This window comes from Rhinolophus sinicus, linkage group LG09, assembly GCF_036562045.2.
Source record: "Rhinolophus sinicus isolate RSC01 linkage group LG09, ASM3656204v1, whole genome shotgun sequence".
Taxonomy (NCBI): domain Eukaryota; kingdom Metazoa; phylum Chordata; class Mammalia; order Chiroptera; family Rhinolophidae; genus Rhinolophus; species Rhinolophus sinicus.
The window spans coordinates 91,795,334-91,810,697 of NC_133758.1; the positions used below are offsets into that span (position 1 = coordinate 91,795,334).

Genomic DNA, 15,364 nt, shown 5'->3' on the forward strand with positions numbered 1-15,364 from the left:
CAACAATGTGTTAACCAGAAAAACAATTTAAAAATCAGAATATCACTTCAACTTTAATCGTGGGAACAGTAAATCAGCTGTGTCATCTGCTTATTGAACATGATAAATTCTGAACCTACATTATATGACACCAAAAAGCTGTTTTTTATAATCAAGTAGTGGACATGATTCTGTCTAAATGATTTCCTTTGAAAAAAATTGACTTGAGAAGATATTCCATAGAAATCAGTCTTGGTATTCACAACTGATGCGTTTGTTTTTTACTACACCAAAGAAAATGCTATAATTACATCTCATTCAACTAACACTAAATTAATTAGTCTCACAAACTTCTTTGAAATTAAAATTAAACTTCAAAATAAGTAACTTCACTTCTGACCAAAGGATTTTTGGATTGACCCACCACAGATTTTGATGCAAATTTTCATTGAACTTTATTTATTGTGTTTTATAAAAAGATAAATCTCCAAAGATTATTTTATAACCATGCCCAACATGTTAAAATACAATTGTTTTATTTTATTTTATTTTTTATTTACTGATTTTTTAAGGAGGGCACAGCTCACAGTGACCCATGTGGGGATCGAACCGGCAACCTTGGTGTTATTAGCACCACACTCTAACCAACTGAGCTAACTGGCCACCCTCCAGGTGTTTTAAAAGTTAGCTATTCTGACCTTCCAATACATATATCTTTGTTTTCTTAATCTGGGCCTATTATTCATGAATCAACCTCAGATTCTGTGAAACCCCGGAAATTATATACATAATTATTTTGGGGGAGGGGGGCATATTGTTAAAAGAAGATGGTTCATCATATTTATCAGATTCTTAAAATAGTCTGTGACCCACATGGTCTTAATACCTAATTTACATCACTGTCACCTGGAATGTAAGAAAGTGAAAAACTAGTATCTAAGAAAGTCTTTGGAGCCCCAAGAGACCATGTTTGAATGTCTGTATCCAACTGAATTTTCATGTTGGTAAGTTATTTTTATATATAACTATTGTACATTTCATTCAAGATAGATTTTCGTCTGTCTTCACTGCAAACCAGTCACGTATCACTGATAATACTTAAATGAAGAAGTACACAGAAATCGCTTGCTTAGTATTTTCTGAAAATTACTAAAATCTAAGGCTACATATTTTTCTTTCAGTTCCAAATAATTGTATAACAAGAACTGTAATATCTGTTCAAATTAAATGAAAAGGAGTCCCAAAATGGTTCACTCATTTTGTTATATTTAATACAATGAGTTACTTATAAAATAAGACATAAACACAACCTTTTGCATCTATGAGGTCTGACAATTAAGTTGGTGAACTCATCCTAGAAAAAGTGCTACATATCGCATTGCTGAATATCACTATGGTCACCCTCGAAGTACTCCCCTTGGGAAGCTATGCACTGATGCTAGTGCCTAGTCCACCCTTCAAAGCAATTTTGGAACTTTTTCTGGAATGTCCATCAGAGCTGTCATCGTTCTACCCTTGATGTCCTGAATGTCATCAAAATGTCTTCCTTTTAATATTCCCTTTATCTTTGGGTAAAGAAGTCACTGGGGGCCAGATTAGGTGAGTAGGGAGGGTGTTCCAATACAGTTATTTGTTTTTTGGCTAAAATCTCCTTCACAGACAGTGCCTCATGGAGCTGGTGCATTGTTGTGATGCAAGAGCCATGAATTGTTGGCGAAAAGTTCAAGTCATCTAACTTTTTCACGCAGCCTTTTCAGCACTTCCAAATAGTACACTTGGTGAACTGTTTGTCCACTTGGTACAAATTCATAACCAAAAAAGGTTAGCAACATCGTTGCAACAAGGTTGTCAACTTAATTGTCAGACCTCATATGTGGTATGTGTGTGATTTACAGGAAAGAGCCTAATAAATACATAGTCTTCATTTTTTCAACTTAATATTCCATCACTCTGTCTGTTACTCACTTCCTAAAAAGCCATTATAATTTGCTTTTCATGTGGTTTTCAGCACATTAATTTTTGTGTCCAGTGATATTTAACTTGTTAAAACTGACACTTGGGAAACTACCAGTATACACAGGCAGCATTGCATCTTTTAAGATACTATTTTTAGAAATTTATTTTAAATATTAAAACTTACTGTATTACATTTTAATTTCCCTAATTGAAGAAGGTTTTGCTCTTCATTATTATTTTGTTTGTTTTGTTTTGTTTTGCTTTGTTTTGCTTCCTAAATGGCTTCCAAGTAATTTATATAGGATCCAGAGTTGTCATATTTTTTTTTCTTGAGAAAGTAAAAATATGTATTTTATTGATACCTCTACTTAAAAAAAGTTAAATTAGGATACCCAGAATTTAGAGTACAAAGTAGACAAAATCCTTTTGTCTATGATCAAGGTCACATGTTGGGTCTACCAGGTCTTTCTTTGTTAGTGATGCCATGTTTATCAGATGGTTTTGTTCCTCAGTCACTCATTTTCTGAATCAATTCATTTGAGATTTTAAAAAAAAGCTTTTAAAATCACAATAGCCACATTATTAGTTCTAAAAACAATGTATCACAGGAAAGAGTAAAACACTGTAGTATCCACAGGAAAACAATAGAAAGTGTTATATGTCTAACAGCAGTTCAAGATAGTTTTCAAGTTTGTTTGAATGGTAGTTTTGCCCTTCATGCAATATGTGTATGCTTCAATGAAGGAAAAACTATTAAAAAGCAGTTTTATTGGGAGAAAAAAAGTATGTCCATTTTTCTTTTATCACGTAGAACAATATATGATTTTAATATTGTGAAATTGTCTAACCTTGTTATCTGAGAAAACTAAAATCACTTGAAATAGCTATGAGCATTTTATAACTTATTCATACATCCACTGCTAGGAAAGGGTAGAGGATATTGTGATGGTTTAATTCTATAAGTTCCTACTGTGAGATGTTTCAAAAGAGCAGTCTGAAAGGAGTTCCTACACCTTCTTATTTAAAAAGTCCACAGAAAAACAAGAGTATATGTGCAAATTTTTTTAAAAAAGCAGATTACTGACAACTTTTATTGAGTACATAACATATTAAACTCACTCAGTTTCTGGTCTTATGTATGTAGATAGCTTCACTGTCCCTCCCAAGATTTTAATTTGATCTTCCGTCTGACAGACCCTCAGTATGGTTTTCTGAAAAGCAAATTAGTCCTTGGAAGGATTCCTCTCCAGTAGCACCACCAGACGAGCATCTTCCCGTGAAATCCAGGGTCTCAGCTCTGCAGTTCAACAGTCATCCATTCTGTCACCCACTATAAAATACACACTAAACACCAGCAGGCACTTTGTACAAAGCTGTATCTTTTTTTGTTTTCTTTTTTAAGTAAAGAGAAGCAGAGAAACGGATGCATTAAAAAATGTGATTTGGTTAGATGTACTCTTTTCACCTAGCAATGACAAATTATTGATTTAAAAACAGAGAAATTTAATGAAATCTATAGATAATTCAAGAAACTTAACACTTGGTACTGATTTGAAGATTTTTCCTAACCCAAGGAACCAAATTACAGGGGAATAAGATGAATTGTTCAAAATTCCACCTTTTAAAAAAAAATCCCTGTTTTTTAGTAGAGATAGTAATGAACAGTGAAATGAGCTTGAAGGAACTGGATGTGCACTGCTCACATCATCAGTCTATAAGAGTCTATATAAATGTAGACCAAGTGAGAAAGAGGAGCTTAACTTCTTGGCAGAATATGTTATCAATCTTAAATGCCTCTCTCATACTTACCAGTAGATTTCCAATATACTCTGAGTTTCACCTGTTGACAGTGTATTAAAAGGTATTGAAACAGATTAAAAAACAAAGCATAATAGCTAAATTAAAGAGTTTCCATTAGAATTGCTTTTACAAATGATGCAATAAGTTCATATTCTGCCAAATAAATACATAATGACTTTTATATATATATATACAAATATATTTAACATATATATATGTTTAACTTTGTCTTTTGGATTAAGAAACTATTTAAAGCTTAAAGATGAAAGGAAGTTCCCATATCCCTCAATCACAACAAAGAAAAAACAGGCAGCAGGTATAAACAAACAGATGAGTCACAGAAGAGAAATGTTAAGTGGATAATCCATATATCTAAAAAAACATTAACCACAGTTCTAACTATGCAAATAAAAAAGTAAATGTAATTTTCCCTATCAAATTAGATAATATCTTTAAAAGATTACACAAAATGCTGCTAGATATACAGTAAACAGAAGCTCTCATTCTGCTCATTGGATGTAAACTGGTTCAATTTCTCTGGTAACAATTTGGCAATATATTTCCTGAATTTAAAAATAGTCATATACTTTAGTCCACTCCTATGTCTTCACCTAAGGAATCAGAAATGAAGTCAAACAATTATGTGAAAAGATGTTCCATGTATATTATTAAAAATTGGGAGCAACTTAAACACCTAACAAATTAAGAATAATTAATTATTGCATGACTGTATTATGAATTTTATTTACCTATTGGAGATAATGTTTTTGGAAGATTATTTACAATATGACAAAATACAATATATTGGAAAGAGAAACAAGCTGCTGCATCAATGAGTTAAGTTGTCAATGTGCTACGTGTACACATGGAACCCTTTTCATAGTAAGTATATGTAAAATGATTACAACAACATTCTTTTCTAAAGAAAAAACAATGGAAATTGTATTGAAAGTTTATGCAATTGTGATTCTAGACCTAGATTAATCACTAATCTATATTTGACAAAAAATATTTTACAATATTAGGGTTAACATTCTTAGAACTATAACTAGCCTTGACTAAAGATTTCAGTTTTCATTTGGGATAGTCAGCAAGAAAAATTTCCACCAACAGTGTATGAGGGTTCCTTTTTCTCCACACCCTCTCCAACACTTGTTACTATTTGTCTTGTTGATGATAGCCATTCTAACTGGTGTGAGGTGATATCTCATTGTGCTTTTATTTGCATTTCTCTGATGATTAGTGATGTTGAGCATTTTTTCATATGTCTATTTGCCATTTGTATGTCCTCTTTGGAGAAATGTCTCTTCAGGTCCTCTGCCCACTTTTAAATTGGATTATTTGTGTTTTTGTTGTTGAGTTACATGAGTTTCTTGTATATTTTGGATATTTGCCCCTTATCAGAGGCATTTGCAAAAATATTCTCCCATTCAGTTGGTTGCCTCTTTATTTTGCCGATGGTTTCTTTTGCTGCACAGAAGCCTTTTAGTTTAATATAGTCCCATTCATTTATTTTAGCTTTTATTTCCCTTGCCTTTGGAGTCCAATTCATAAAATGCTTTTTGAACCCAAGTTCCATAAAATTAGTACCTATGCAGTTTATTGTTTCAGGTCTTATGTTTAGGTCTTTATCCATTTTGAATTAATTTTGGTACATGGTGACAGATACCATTCTACTTTCATTCTTTTGCACATGGCTTTCCAGTTCTCCCAGCACCATTTATTGAAGAGGCTGTCTTTTCTCCATTGTATATTTTTGGCTTCTTTGTCAAAAATTATCTGTCCATATTTATGTGGGTTTATGGAAGACAGTGTGGAGATTCCTCAAAAAAATTAAGAATAGAATTACCATATGACCCAGCAAAAGAATAGGATTACCATATGACCCAGCAATCCCTCTTCTGGATATCTACCCCCAAAATTCTGAAAACATTCATCCATAAAGACATATGTACTCCAATGCTCATTGCAGCTTTATTTATGGTGGCCAAGATGTGGAAACAACCAAAGTGTCCTTTGATAGATGAATTGATAAAGATATTGTGGTATATATATACAATAGAATACTATTCAGCCATAAGAAAAGATGAAATAGTACCATTTGCAACAACATGGATGGATCTTGAGATTATTATGCTAGGTAAAATAAGTCACACAGAAAAAGTAGAGAACTATATGATTTCACTGATATATAGTATATGAAACTGAAAACAACAAAAGAGCAAGACAAATAAATGAAGAAACAAAATCTCATAGACACTGACAACAGTTTAGTGGTTACCAGAGTTTAAGGGGGGAGGGAGGTGGTAGATGAGGGTAAAGGGGATCAAATATATGGTGATAGAAAGAGAACTGACTCGGTGGTGAACGCACAATGTTCACACCGAATATAGATGATATTTACAGAATTGTACACCTGGAATCTGTGTAGCTTTACTAAGAATTGTCACCCCAATAAATTTTAACTTAAAAAAAAAGAAAAAGTTAAAAAAAAAATTTCTTAACCAATGCCAAAACACTGAGATTTATTCACAAGTAATTTGCCAATGATCACTGAGCAGACAGAGCAGGGTAGAAGGGAATCCAATCTGGACTCAAGAAACAGTAGAAAATGCTGAGACCAGTCCAAATGGCTGATACCTGCTGACCTACATGAAGGATATAACCAGGTTTAGATGCTTATTTCCCAAGCTAATAGGGTGGTAACCTTAATCCAAAATGTGATGATTGGATGCAGACCTTTGCAAAGCTATGATGTGTCTTCAGGGATGAAATTTAAAATACGAATGACCATATTATTAATAAAAATGATAAAGAGACACTGTCTATATACTTGGCTTTCCCTTTTGTAGAGGAATCTGTTTAACAGAATCTGTGGTTATATTGAGTTAACTCTTTAACATATATTTTTAAACTTCCTAGAAAGAATAGGGTCATTTTGTAATTTTAGTCATATTTATTTGACTGATCACTGATAACTATTGAGTGATTTGATACACCAGTTATGGGCATGTTATTTTGCAAGATTTACAGTGAATGGACATATACTCTTTTCACTTGGAGACAGAACTGTTCTAGCATAAATACACAAAGGAAAGTTTCTCAAGAATTTCCTTATTTTCCTCTACTTATCAGTAATGCAAAATGTTAGAGAACCAAAATATATAAATTTCAAATAAATATATCTCCTACAATGTTGGAATTTTTACACATGGGTACATTTTGACAAAAAGTTCAGTTTACACACTGTTATGAATGTAATCTTTTTTATTCTCTGAGTTAGCACAGAAGTCCCACTTGACCACATCCATATGTAAATCAAGGGAAGGTTGTACTACTTTTTCTCTACTTGTGAATGGATTGCTTCATTCTGAAAGGTTCATATACTGCCACTTCAGTTCATCAGAATTTCTTCTGAAATGTCAGTATCACCGAAACCGGGCATGGAGCTTTTTATTTTCTATAAATGTTGTCTCAAGGTAACATCCCCTAGATCTCAGACAAAGAAAAATATTGTTTAATTAAGCTTTTGAAATATCTCAAAAACAAAGGAGATGGAAAAAAAAGACAGAAATTGATCTTGAATTATGAACACTCCAAACTACCAGAGTAAAGCTAAAGAAGATAAATGATGGTGTTGGACTTTTAACTCGTTGCCAACTGGTTTCTAGCTGCTACAAATCTTTCCTTTTAAGAATTTGTCTTTGAACAGATCAGAAAAATAGTAATAAATATATCACTCTCCAACAAATTGCTCTCTGTTTGCTTTGAGTCCAGAGCGCCTCTAGAAATATAAGTGTATAGCAGGGTCTTACGTTGGAATATGGTCACTTCATATATGGAATGGACATTGAAAAAATGGATATAGAAGAAAACACACACTGGAAAAAGTGATAAATCACTGTCAAAATAGGTAAACATTGTGTAGTTACTCAAATTTATTGACATAATTTAGCCATTAAAATGAGCTAAGTAATAGCCTTTCATTCATTTTTGTATTGTTATTATGTGTATTCTGAACCATGATTTGGAGTTACATACTTTTTATATCTCAGAGTATGAAATGGCTCAACTATGTAGAAAATGTGACTTAGCGTACCAGAAAAGTATCAGTTTGTGTATAGGGAGATCAAAACTTGATCTGCTTTTGTCATGGATTGTGTGGTTAAATTTAGGTAAGTTATCTAACATCTCAAGACTACACTTTCCTGTCTCTACAATAGAGTTAACTCTTCAACAAATACTAGAACAATTTTAATAGTTAAATGAGCTTTTTGCACTCAGTACTTTGGTAGAGAATGTATCATTTAATTATGCCCCATTTACTTTTTTTTTATATAAACTATTTTATGAAGTCTGAATTGTAGGAGTGCTATGCTATTAGTATATTTTCCTCTGTCAGCTGCTTTTACTGATTACATGCATGTTATTAAGGAATGCTATATATCTAAAGGTGGCTACAGTCCATTTTAGTATGGAGATATAATAGAATGCATGTTTTACTTTTGTTAGCAAACCATTCTAAATACTTCTCTCTGACTCTTGGATTAAGCCTTTCCTCTTTTGTCTGTGTCTGTTACGTTATTTAACATTTATTCAATTGATATGAAAAAAATAAAATGTTCCTCTCCCAAATTTGCCTCTTCTATTATCTTAGATACATATCTATTATATTCAGCCAGCTCGTAGCAACTAATTCACATTTTCCATCTTTATGCAATTTTCAAAAATATTGCATCCTTAATTTCCTGTTTGTTTAAATTGTCCCATGGAATAATAAAAGTTGAATTTTAGTGATAGTGTAAGAAGATAATGAAGTCCTTAATTAAAAAGTCTCTGAGAAATTGAGCTCTTCTCTACCTCCTCATTCACTGATTGTCTAAGATACAAATTAAAATTTGCACATCAGAAGGCCTTCAAAGTAGAATTATAATAAACATTATGATATCAGCTTGGGTTGGGGGAGTTGAGAAGCTGGCTCATAAAAAGGACATTAATCCAATATATTAATCAATGGATCATGAAATCCTATTCTTTATGTGTCCTAGATGAGACATAGCTCATGCAAAGGCAGCTCAACAGCTTCAAGGTTTTGGCGGAAAAGGAGTCTGAAAATGTTGACAAAATCAAAATTGCAGCTATCCACCTTTTTCCCCCCATATACTTGTTTTGCCTATGAAGAAATGAGAAATGTAAGCCTAGAAAAATTGAAATGACCTACACAAGTTCTGCTAGTTTTTACTCATTGAATCCTTGAGTAAATCACTTAATCTTTTGGATTCCAAAATGTCTTTCTCTATACAATGGAGATGTTTGAGGTGAAATCTGATTCCTTTCTTCTACCAATAAGGTTTTTATGACTCCTAGAAGTTCTATAACTTTCCTGTGAACTGAGTTGTCTCTCACTTTCCACAGAAAAGTCAGTGATAATGTATATTGAATACTTACTACTAGGTTGTATTTGCTGTTTGCTGCCTAAGTCCCGTGACATCCGGATGCAGGCAGATATGCTAATAGTACAGGGTCTCCATGACTTCATCACTTTACCAATGCTCCTAAACAAGTAGATCATATTTAACTTTTTTTTATTCATATCTAAAGGAAAGGATTACAGCTATTAACATGTGATTCTCCAGTTGATTTTACATGTGCTAACAATTTTGGTGACGCGAATGATTCCAATCTGAATATAGCATTGTGATTTGGGCTTCGGACAGAGGCATACTGTAGTCAAATCCTTGTTTACATTATCTTGAAGCTTCGGTCTTTGAACTTCATTTTGTCCATCAAGTGAAATAATTCCGTATTTTTTTCAGTAAGAATTAAATAATAGTAAATATGTAGAACAATGCCTACAATAAAATAAATATTTGCTAATATTATGCAAAAATTAACTGATCTATTATTGTCGAATCTGAAGACAATTAGCAAGTTTCCTTAATTTCTATTATTTAACTTAATGTCTACTTTTTTAATTCAGAGAATAACTGATGAGTGCAGTATAACACATGTTGGAATAATTTTGGCCTCTAGGATTACGAACGTGATACTCACTCTATTTGAATTCTCCTTTCCTCACCTTATACTTAATATTATAGGAACTTAGGAAGGGAACTCAGAGACTAAATTTTAAAATTTGTCTCCAATCTCAAACCCATACAGACAACCTATCTAAATACTGAAATCAACCCAACATAAAAGAAAAAATACATTGATCATAAAAAAACATGAAGACATATTGCATGGACTTTAAAACATTGTTTCTTCAGGGACTCGAGTCTGGTCTCAACAATGAGACATTGGCCCAAATGCTGCCAATATTGTGAACAAGGGATTTTTCAAAACCACATAGATTCCTCCTTTCACTTCCTATGACCATCTAATGACAAGAAGACAGTGTAAGTGACATTTTGAATTAGTTTTTGACAGAAAGCCAAAACACATTTTGAGTTTTTTTCACAAAATAAGCCAATCTGATGGATTAATTTGGACCAATAATGGATTCAGTCTTTAGAGCTAGTCCTCAGCAAAACTTCAACACCAAAGCAATGGTAGCAGAAACATTGCAAACAAAAATATTTTCAACTGCAACAATGAAAACAAGCTTCAGTCTTATTCATGATTTATAAAGCACTGAAGCACCAGAAAACGGTAGCAATTCAATGTGTTTCTTTTAAAAATTCAGACATTTGTACAGTTATAACCTAAATGACAACTAAATAAGCTGATCTCTGTGTATGGAAAACATTTGGTCATAATACCAATATTTAAAGTTTATCATAATTTTCAGAGCAATCTATGAGCATCATCTTAGAATCAGGTGGCTCTAACCACATTGTTCAAAGTAAAAGCAAAACAAACAAACAAACAAAAAACTCTGCTGGAGTTACCCCAGTTTTCAAGGTTTATGTGAGCACGTAGAAGAACACGTATTGATTAGAAGATGAGTAAACTGAAATTTGCTTAATGAATTATAAATGTCCAATGTCTCTTGGTAGATATTGTTATTTTTTAATTAATTAATTTTTCAGTAAAGCTTTCAGAGGGTGTTTAATTTGAAAATCATCTCTCCATTTGGCCGCTGAGTTTTCCAGATCTCTAAATAAGCCTATGCATTATTAATTTCAAGATTGTCTCACTCTCCATTAAGTTTCCCAGATCTGAGAAAGAGCTTTTCACTAAAATTCTCTTTCCAAAATAGGATTCAATAAGGGCAAATGCAAAACAGTCCTTATATGATAGGAAAATCACAAATGCAAATACAAACCAGCTACATTACAGCCGAACATCAATTACACCTTTACAATAGTTCTTGGAAAATTCAAGCGTTCTCTTCAATTAACTGATGTGTTTAGGCAGGCAAATAAAAGCTGGAATCCAGGATTTCAGAATGAAATCAGTTCTGAATAAACTCAAATCGTAGAATCGTATAACTCATAGACCATGCTGCCAGCTCCACCAGTATAAGTGTGACAAATAGAAAGTTGTTTGAAACCAACTCAATAAAAAAATTTAAATGACTTAGACACTCAATAAGGATAGATTCCAGCTTATAAATTATAAAATGTTTTGTATGACTTCATATTTTCTTAGGGATTTATGTATCCACAGCATATATGCACAGTCTGAGGTAGCTATTATAAATATGCAATTTCATAAAAAGATGTGCTTTTTATAAAATATAATTGTCAGAGAAATTAATCTTGATAACAATAAATTTGTTAATTTTTTTTGGCTATCAAGAGTTTCCATATATTGGTCCATCTTTTATTATCCTAGTTTACTATGGAAAATTGAAAGAAATGACCATAGCAAAGGAATAATGGGGAATAAAGAAGATAATATGATGTTGTCTCTCCGAATACTGGTTATCATGGTGAAGATATTTGAAATATAAAAAGATCCATATTGCTGCACTAGAATAGGATATATTTTTGATATGTTAATATATCCTTTGCAACAGTATAGGCAAAAAGCAATGAAACCTCTTTCATAATTAAAAAACAAACAAACAAACAAACAAAAAGTTGTCAGTATACCCTCCAAGATTTTTAGTTTAACATTACATAATTAATAAATTGTCATATAAATATAATCTGGTTGGTTATGCATATGCCAAATTGTTGTCCATCATTTGTTCAAGAGTCTTTAATTCAACTAGCTCATTCAGAGAAACGAAATCATGAATCATGACAAAATATTAATTAAAATGTCATGTTTGGAAAATTAAACACTATGATTAATTGAAATTTTATTTTTTTTAACTTTTTTTAATTAAAGTTTATTGGGGTGACAATTGTTGGTAAAGTTACATAGATTTCAGCAATACAATTCTGTATTACATCATCTATAAATCACATTGTGTGTTCACCACCCAGAGTCAGTTCTTCTTCCATCACCATATATTTGATCCCCTTTACCCTCATCTACCACTCCCCTCCCCCCTTACCCTCTGGTAACCACTAAACTATTGTCTGTGTCTATGAGTTTTTGTTTAAAGAACCAGAGTCTGTAATGGTCTACAGTATTTGAAAACTTAGTTATCAGTTCCTTTATATGCCATCATTCAATATATATAACCCAGGTGGGTTGCAAAACCAGTAGTTTAGAAGAGATCGGATGGGATAAATCTTGTTGCATTAGGATAGCTGTGATGTGTAGAAGATGAGTGGGAGGGTGATGCAACTAGCAGGTGAATGCCACACAGGTAGCTCTGACACTGGCTTTCATGGGCTAATGGATATACATTTTATGGATGACTTTGGGAGGCTTTTAAAACCATGAATGGTGTGGACAATGGGTGGAAAATCTAGCTCTAGTTGTTTCTATTTTCAAGACTCCTACAATCTTATTGAAAATATTTAAACTATCTATTGAAAATATTTCTTTTTCTTTTTTTTTTAATTTATTGGGGTGACACTTGTTAGTAAAATTACATAGATTTCAGGTGTACAATTCTGTATTACATCATCTATAAATCCCATTGTGTATTCACCACCCAGAGTCAGTTCTCCTTCCATCACCATATATTTGATCCCCCTTACCCTAATCTCCCATTCCCCACCCCCCTTACCCTCTGGAAAATATTTCTAAGTAGAATAATTATTTTCATGCTGGGTTAAACACAGTATGAAGACAAACATTTAATAGTATTAACAGTAGTTAACATTTGTTGAATGCTTAGCATGACTTAACCACTTAGCTAAGTACTTTGAGCACCATATTTTATCTATAAAGTAGTAATGATTTATTTACATTTTATCAGTGATGTAAATACATTTCAACAAGGTTATGTGAACATTTCTTTGTAATAGAGGAAGCTCATTTTAACACATAGGTAATTATGCCCTCAGCTGATGTTTAGAATTTTGTGTACCCTCTACCTTTTGAAATGATGTCTTTAAACATGAATATTAGATGATGTCAACATGTGGATTAATTGTGCACTGCTTTTACCATTGTGGTTTGCTAACTCTCAGGTCAGAATTCTACCAGGAAGGCTTTGAAAATATAAGGGATCACTTAGGGGAATGAAGGAGTCTTATACAAAGTTAGTTCCCGGGAAATGATTTTCAAGTCTGGGGAAGAAATTGCCTTTGGTGGAGCTTGCATCATTTATTCAAGTATACTGGAATTATTATTAGAAAAGAAAAATGTACTAAGGAAGGGCCACATCTGAGGTTGAATACACGTGGCAACAATAGGAAATAGCTGTCTGTTCCAAGGATGTGGCATTTGCCATTAGGAGAAAAAAAGAAAAAAAGGAAATAGTAATAACTGAAATAAAACATATTTACAATCAGATTTTTGGCAAAATTGCGTAAGAGTGTGAATTGAATAATGCCAACAGGCCAATTTTTCCTAGGATGTAATTAGAAGACCTAACCATCATTCAAATCTTCAGATTTGCATTACCTCAGTTTCATTTGAAGAGCCTCAGATTTCAAAAGTAGTCCCTCTGATTTTCTTTCTTAGGTGAAAAGTCTAGTGCAAGACTGCACTTTTGATCCAGGAGTTGGCAGAAGGTCATATTTCTCAGTATCCGTTCCTACCTGCAAGACCATCTGGAGGAGGTATTTAACACCACCCACAACGAAAAGCTAAGATTTGTGGTAGGAAACATGACCTTCTCACCGGGTATTCCTCATTTTATCATCATTTCTGCAGAATTTATCACAGGGATTACAGTAAATGGATTTCTTATAATCATCAACTGTAATGACTTGAGCCAAAGCAGAAAGCTAGCACCAGTGCCACTCCTTTTAACGTGTATAGGAATGTCTAGATTTGGTCTGCAGGTGGTGTTAATGATACAAGATTTTTTCACTGTGTTCTTTCCACTCTATTATCAGGACACATTTTATGATGCAGTGGTTGTGCTCCTTTGGGTGTTTTTTAGCTCTACTAGTCTCTGGTCTGCCACCTGCCTTTCTGTATTTTACTGCCTCAAGATTTCAGGCTTCAGCCAGTCCTATTTTCTTTGGCTGAAATTCAGGATCTCCAAGTTCATGCCTTGGCTCCTTCTGGGAAGCCTGCTGGCCTCCGTGAGCACTGCAGCTCTGAGTATCACCGTGGATTACCCTAAAACGGAGAAATACTATGTCCTCAAGAATGCCACGCTAAGAACGACTACACTCAAGATACAGCCAATTAATGAAGTGCTTTATATCAACTTGGCACTAATATTTCCTCTAGCCATATTTGTGATGTGCACTTTTATGTTACTCGTTTCTCTCTACAGGCACACTCATCGAATGCAAAATGGACGTGGTTTGAGAAATGCCAGCACAGAAGTCCATCTAAATGCCTTAAGGACAGTGGTAACATTCCTTGTCCTCTTTGTTTTGTATTTTACCGCCTTCATGGTAAATGCATCATTCACTATTCCTTACAAAAGTCAACGCTACTTTGTGATAAAGGACATAATGGGAGTATACCCTTCTGGCCATTCGGTTATAATAGTCTTGAGTAATTCTAAATTACAACAATCATTCAGGAGACTTCTCTGCCTCCAAAAGAATCAATGAAAAAGAGGACCAATGTAAAATATTTCATATTTTCTTCACATGGAGTCAATGGACTTGTGTTTTGTTTTGTTTATATATATTTTGTGTGCTGTCTCTCTCTCTCTCTGGAAAATTCCTGCCCATCTCCCAACCCAAAGTCATGTGAAACAGTAGTTTTGATGTTGGATGGATAGGATATCTCTTTTTCTAGGGCTTGTGTACTTAAAAATATTATGGTAGTAGTAGTACATTTATAGCTAGTACTTGTGTTGGCATGCCAGGGGTGTTAGAAATCCAAATAAAATACTAAATCTTCATTTGCTGACCACTGTAGTTCTGTTATATCCTCCCAGGTCATTGAGAATTTTCTGGTTTAGATGAGGAAAATCGAATTGATTTAGTCTAAAACTTGGAACAATATAATAAGTTGGCTATTTGGTTGCACATAACTATTTTTCAAAGAGAGTCATTAGTTTAATTATTGTTAAGATGCAGATTCTATGTCAAAAGGGTATATCAAGGCAATGTACTCAGATAAACAAGTAATATCTTATTGCTTTTGATTGCTTACCAGTTGAGATTGATAAATGGTAAGCTGCAAATAGAGCTGTGTATATGCATAT

At 33.2% G+C, this 15,364-nt stretch overlaps 1 protein-coding gene across 1 annotated transcript; it reads left to right on the forward strand.

Moving 5' to 3' along the window:
- The first annotated feature begins 13,850 nt into the window (after window positions 1-13,850).
- LOC109444830 (taste receptor type 2 member 2) lies at window positions 13,851-14,762 on the forward strand. Its single transcript, XM_019726518.2, has one exon. The coding sequence runs from the start codon at window positions 13,857-13,859 to the stop codon at window positions 14,760-14,762; it is 906 nt and encodes a 301-aa protein (XP_019582077.2). The 5' UTR covers window positions 13,851-13,856.
- The last annotated feature ends 602 nt before the right edge of the window (window positions 14,763-15,364 follow it).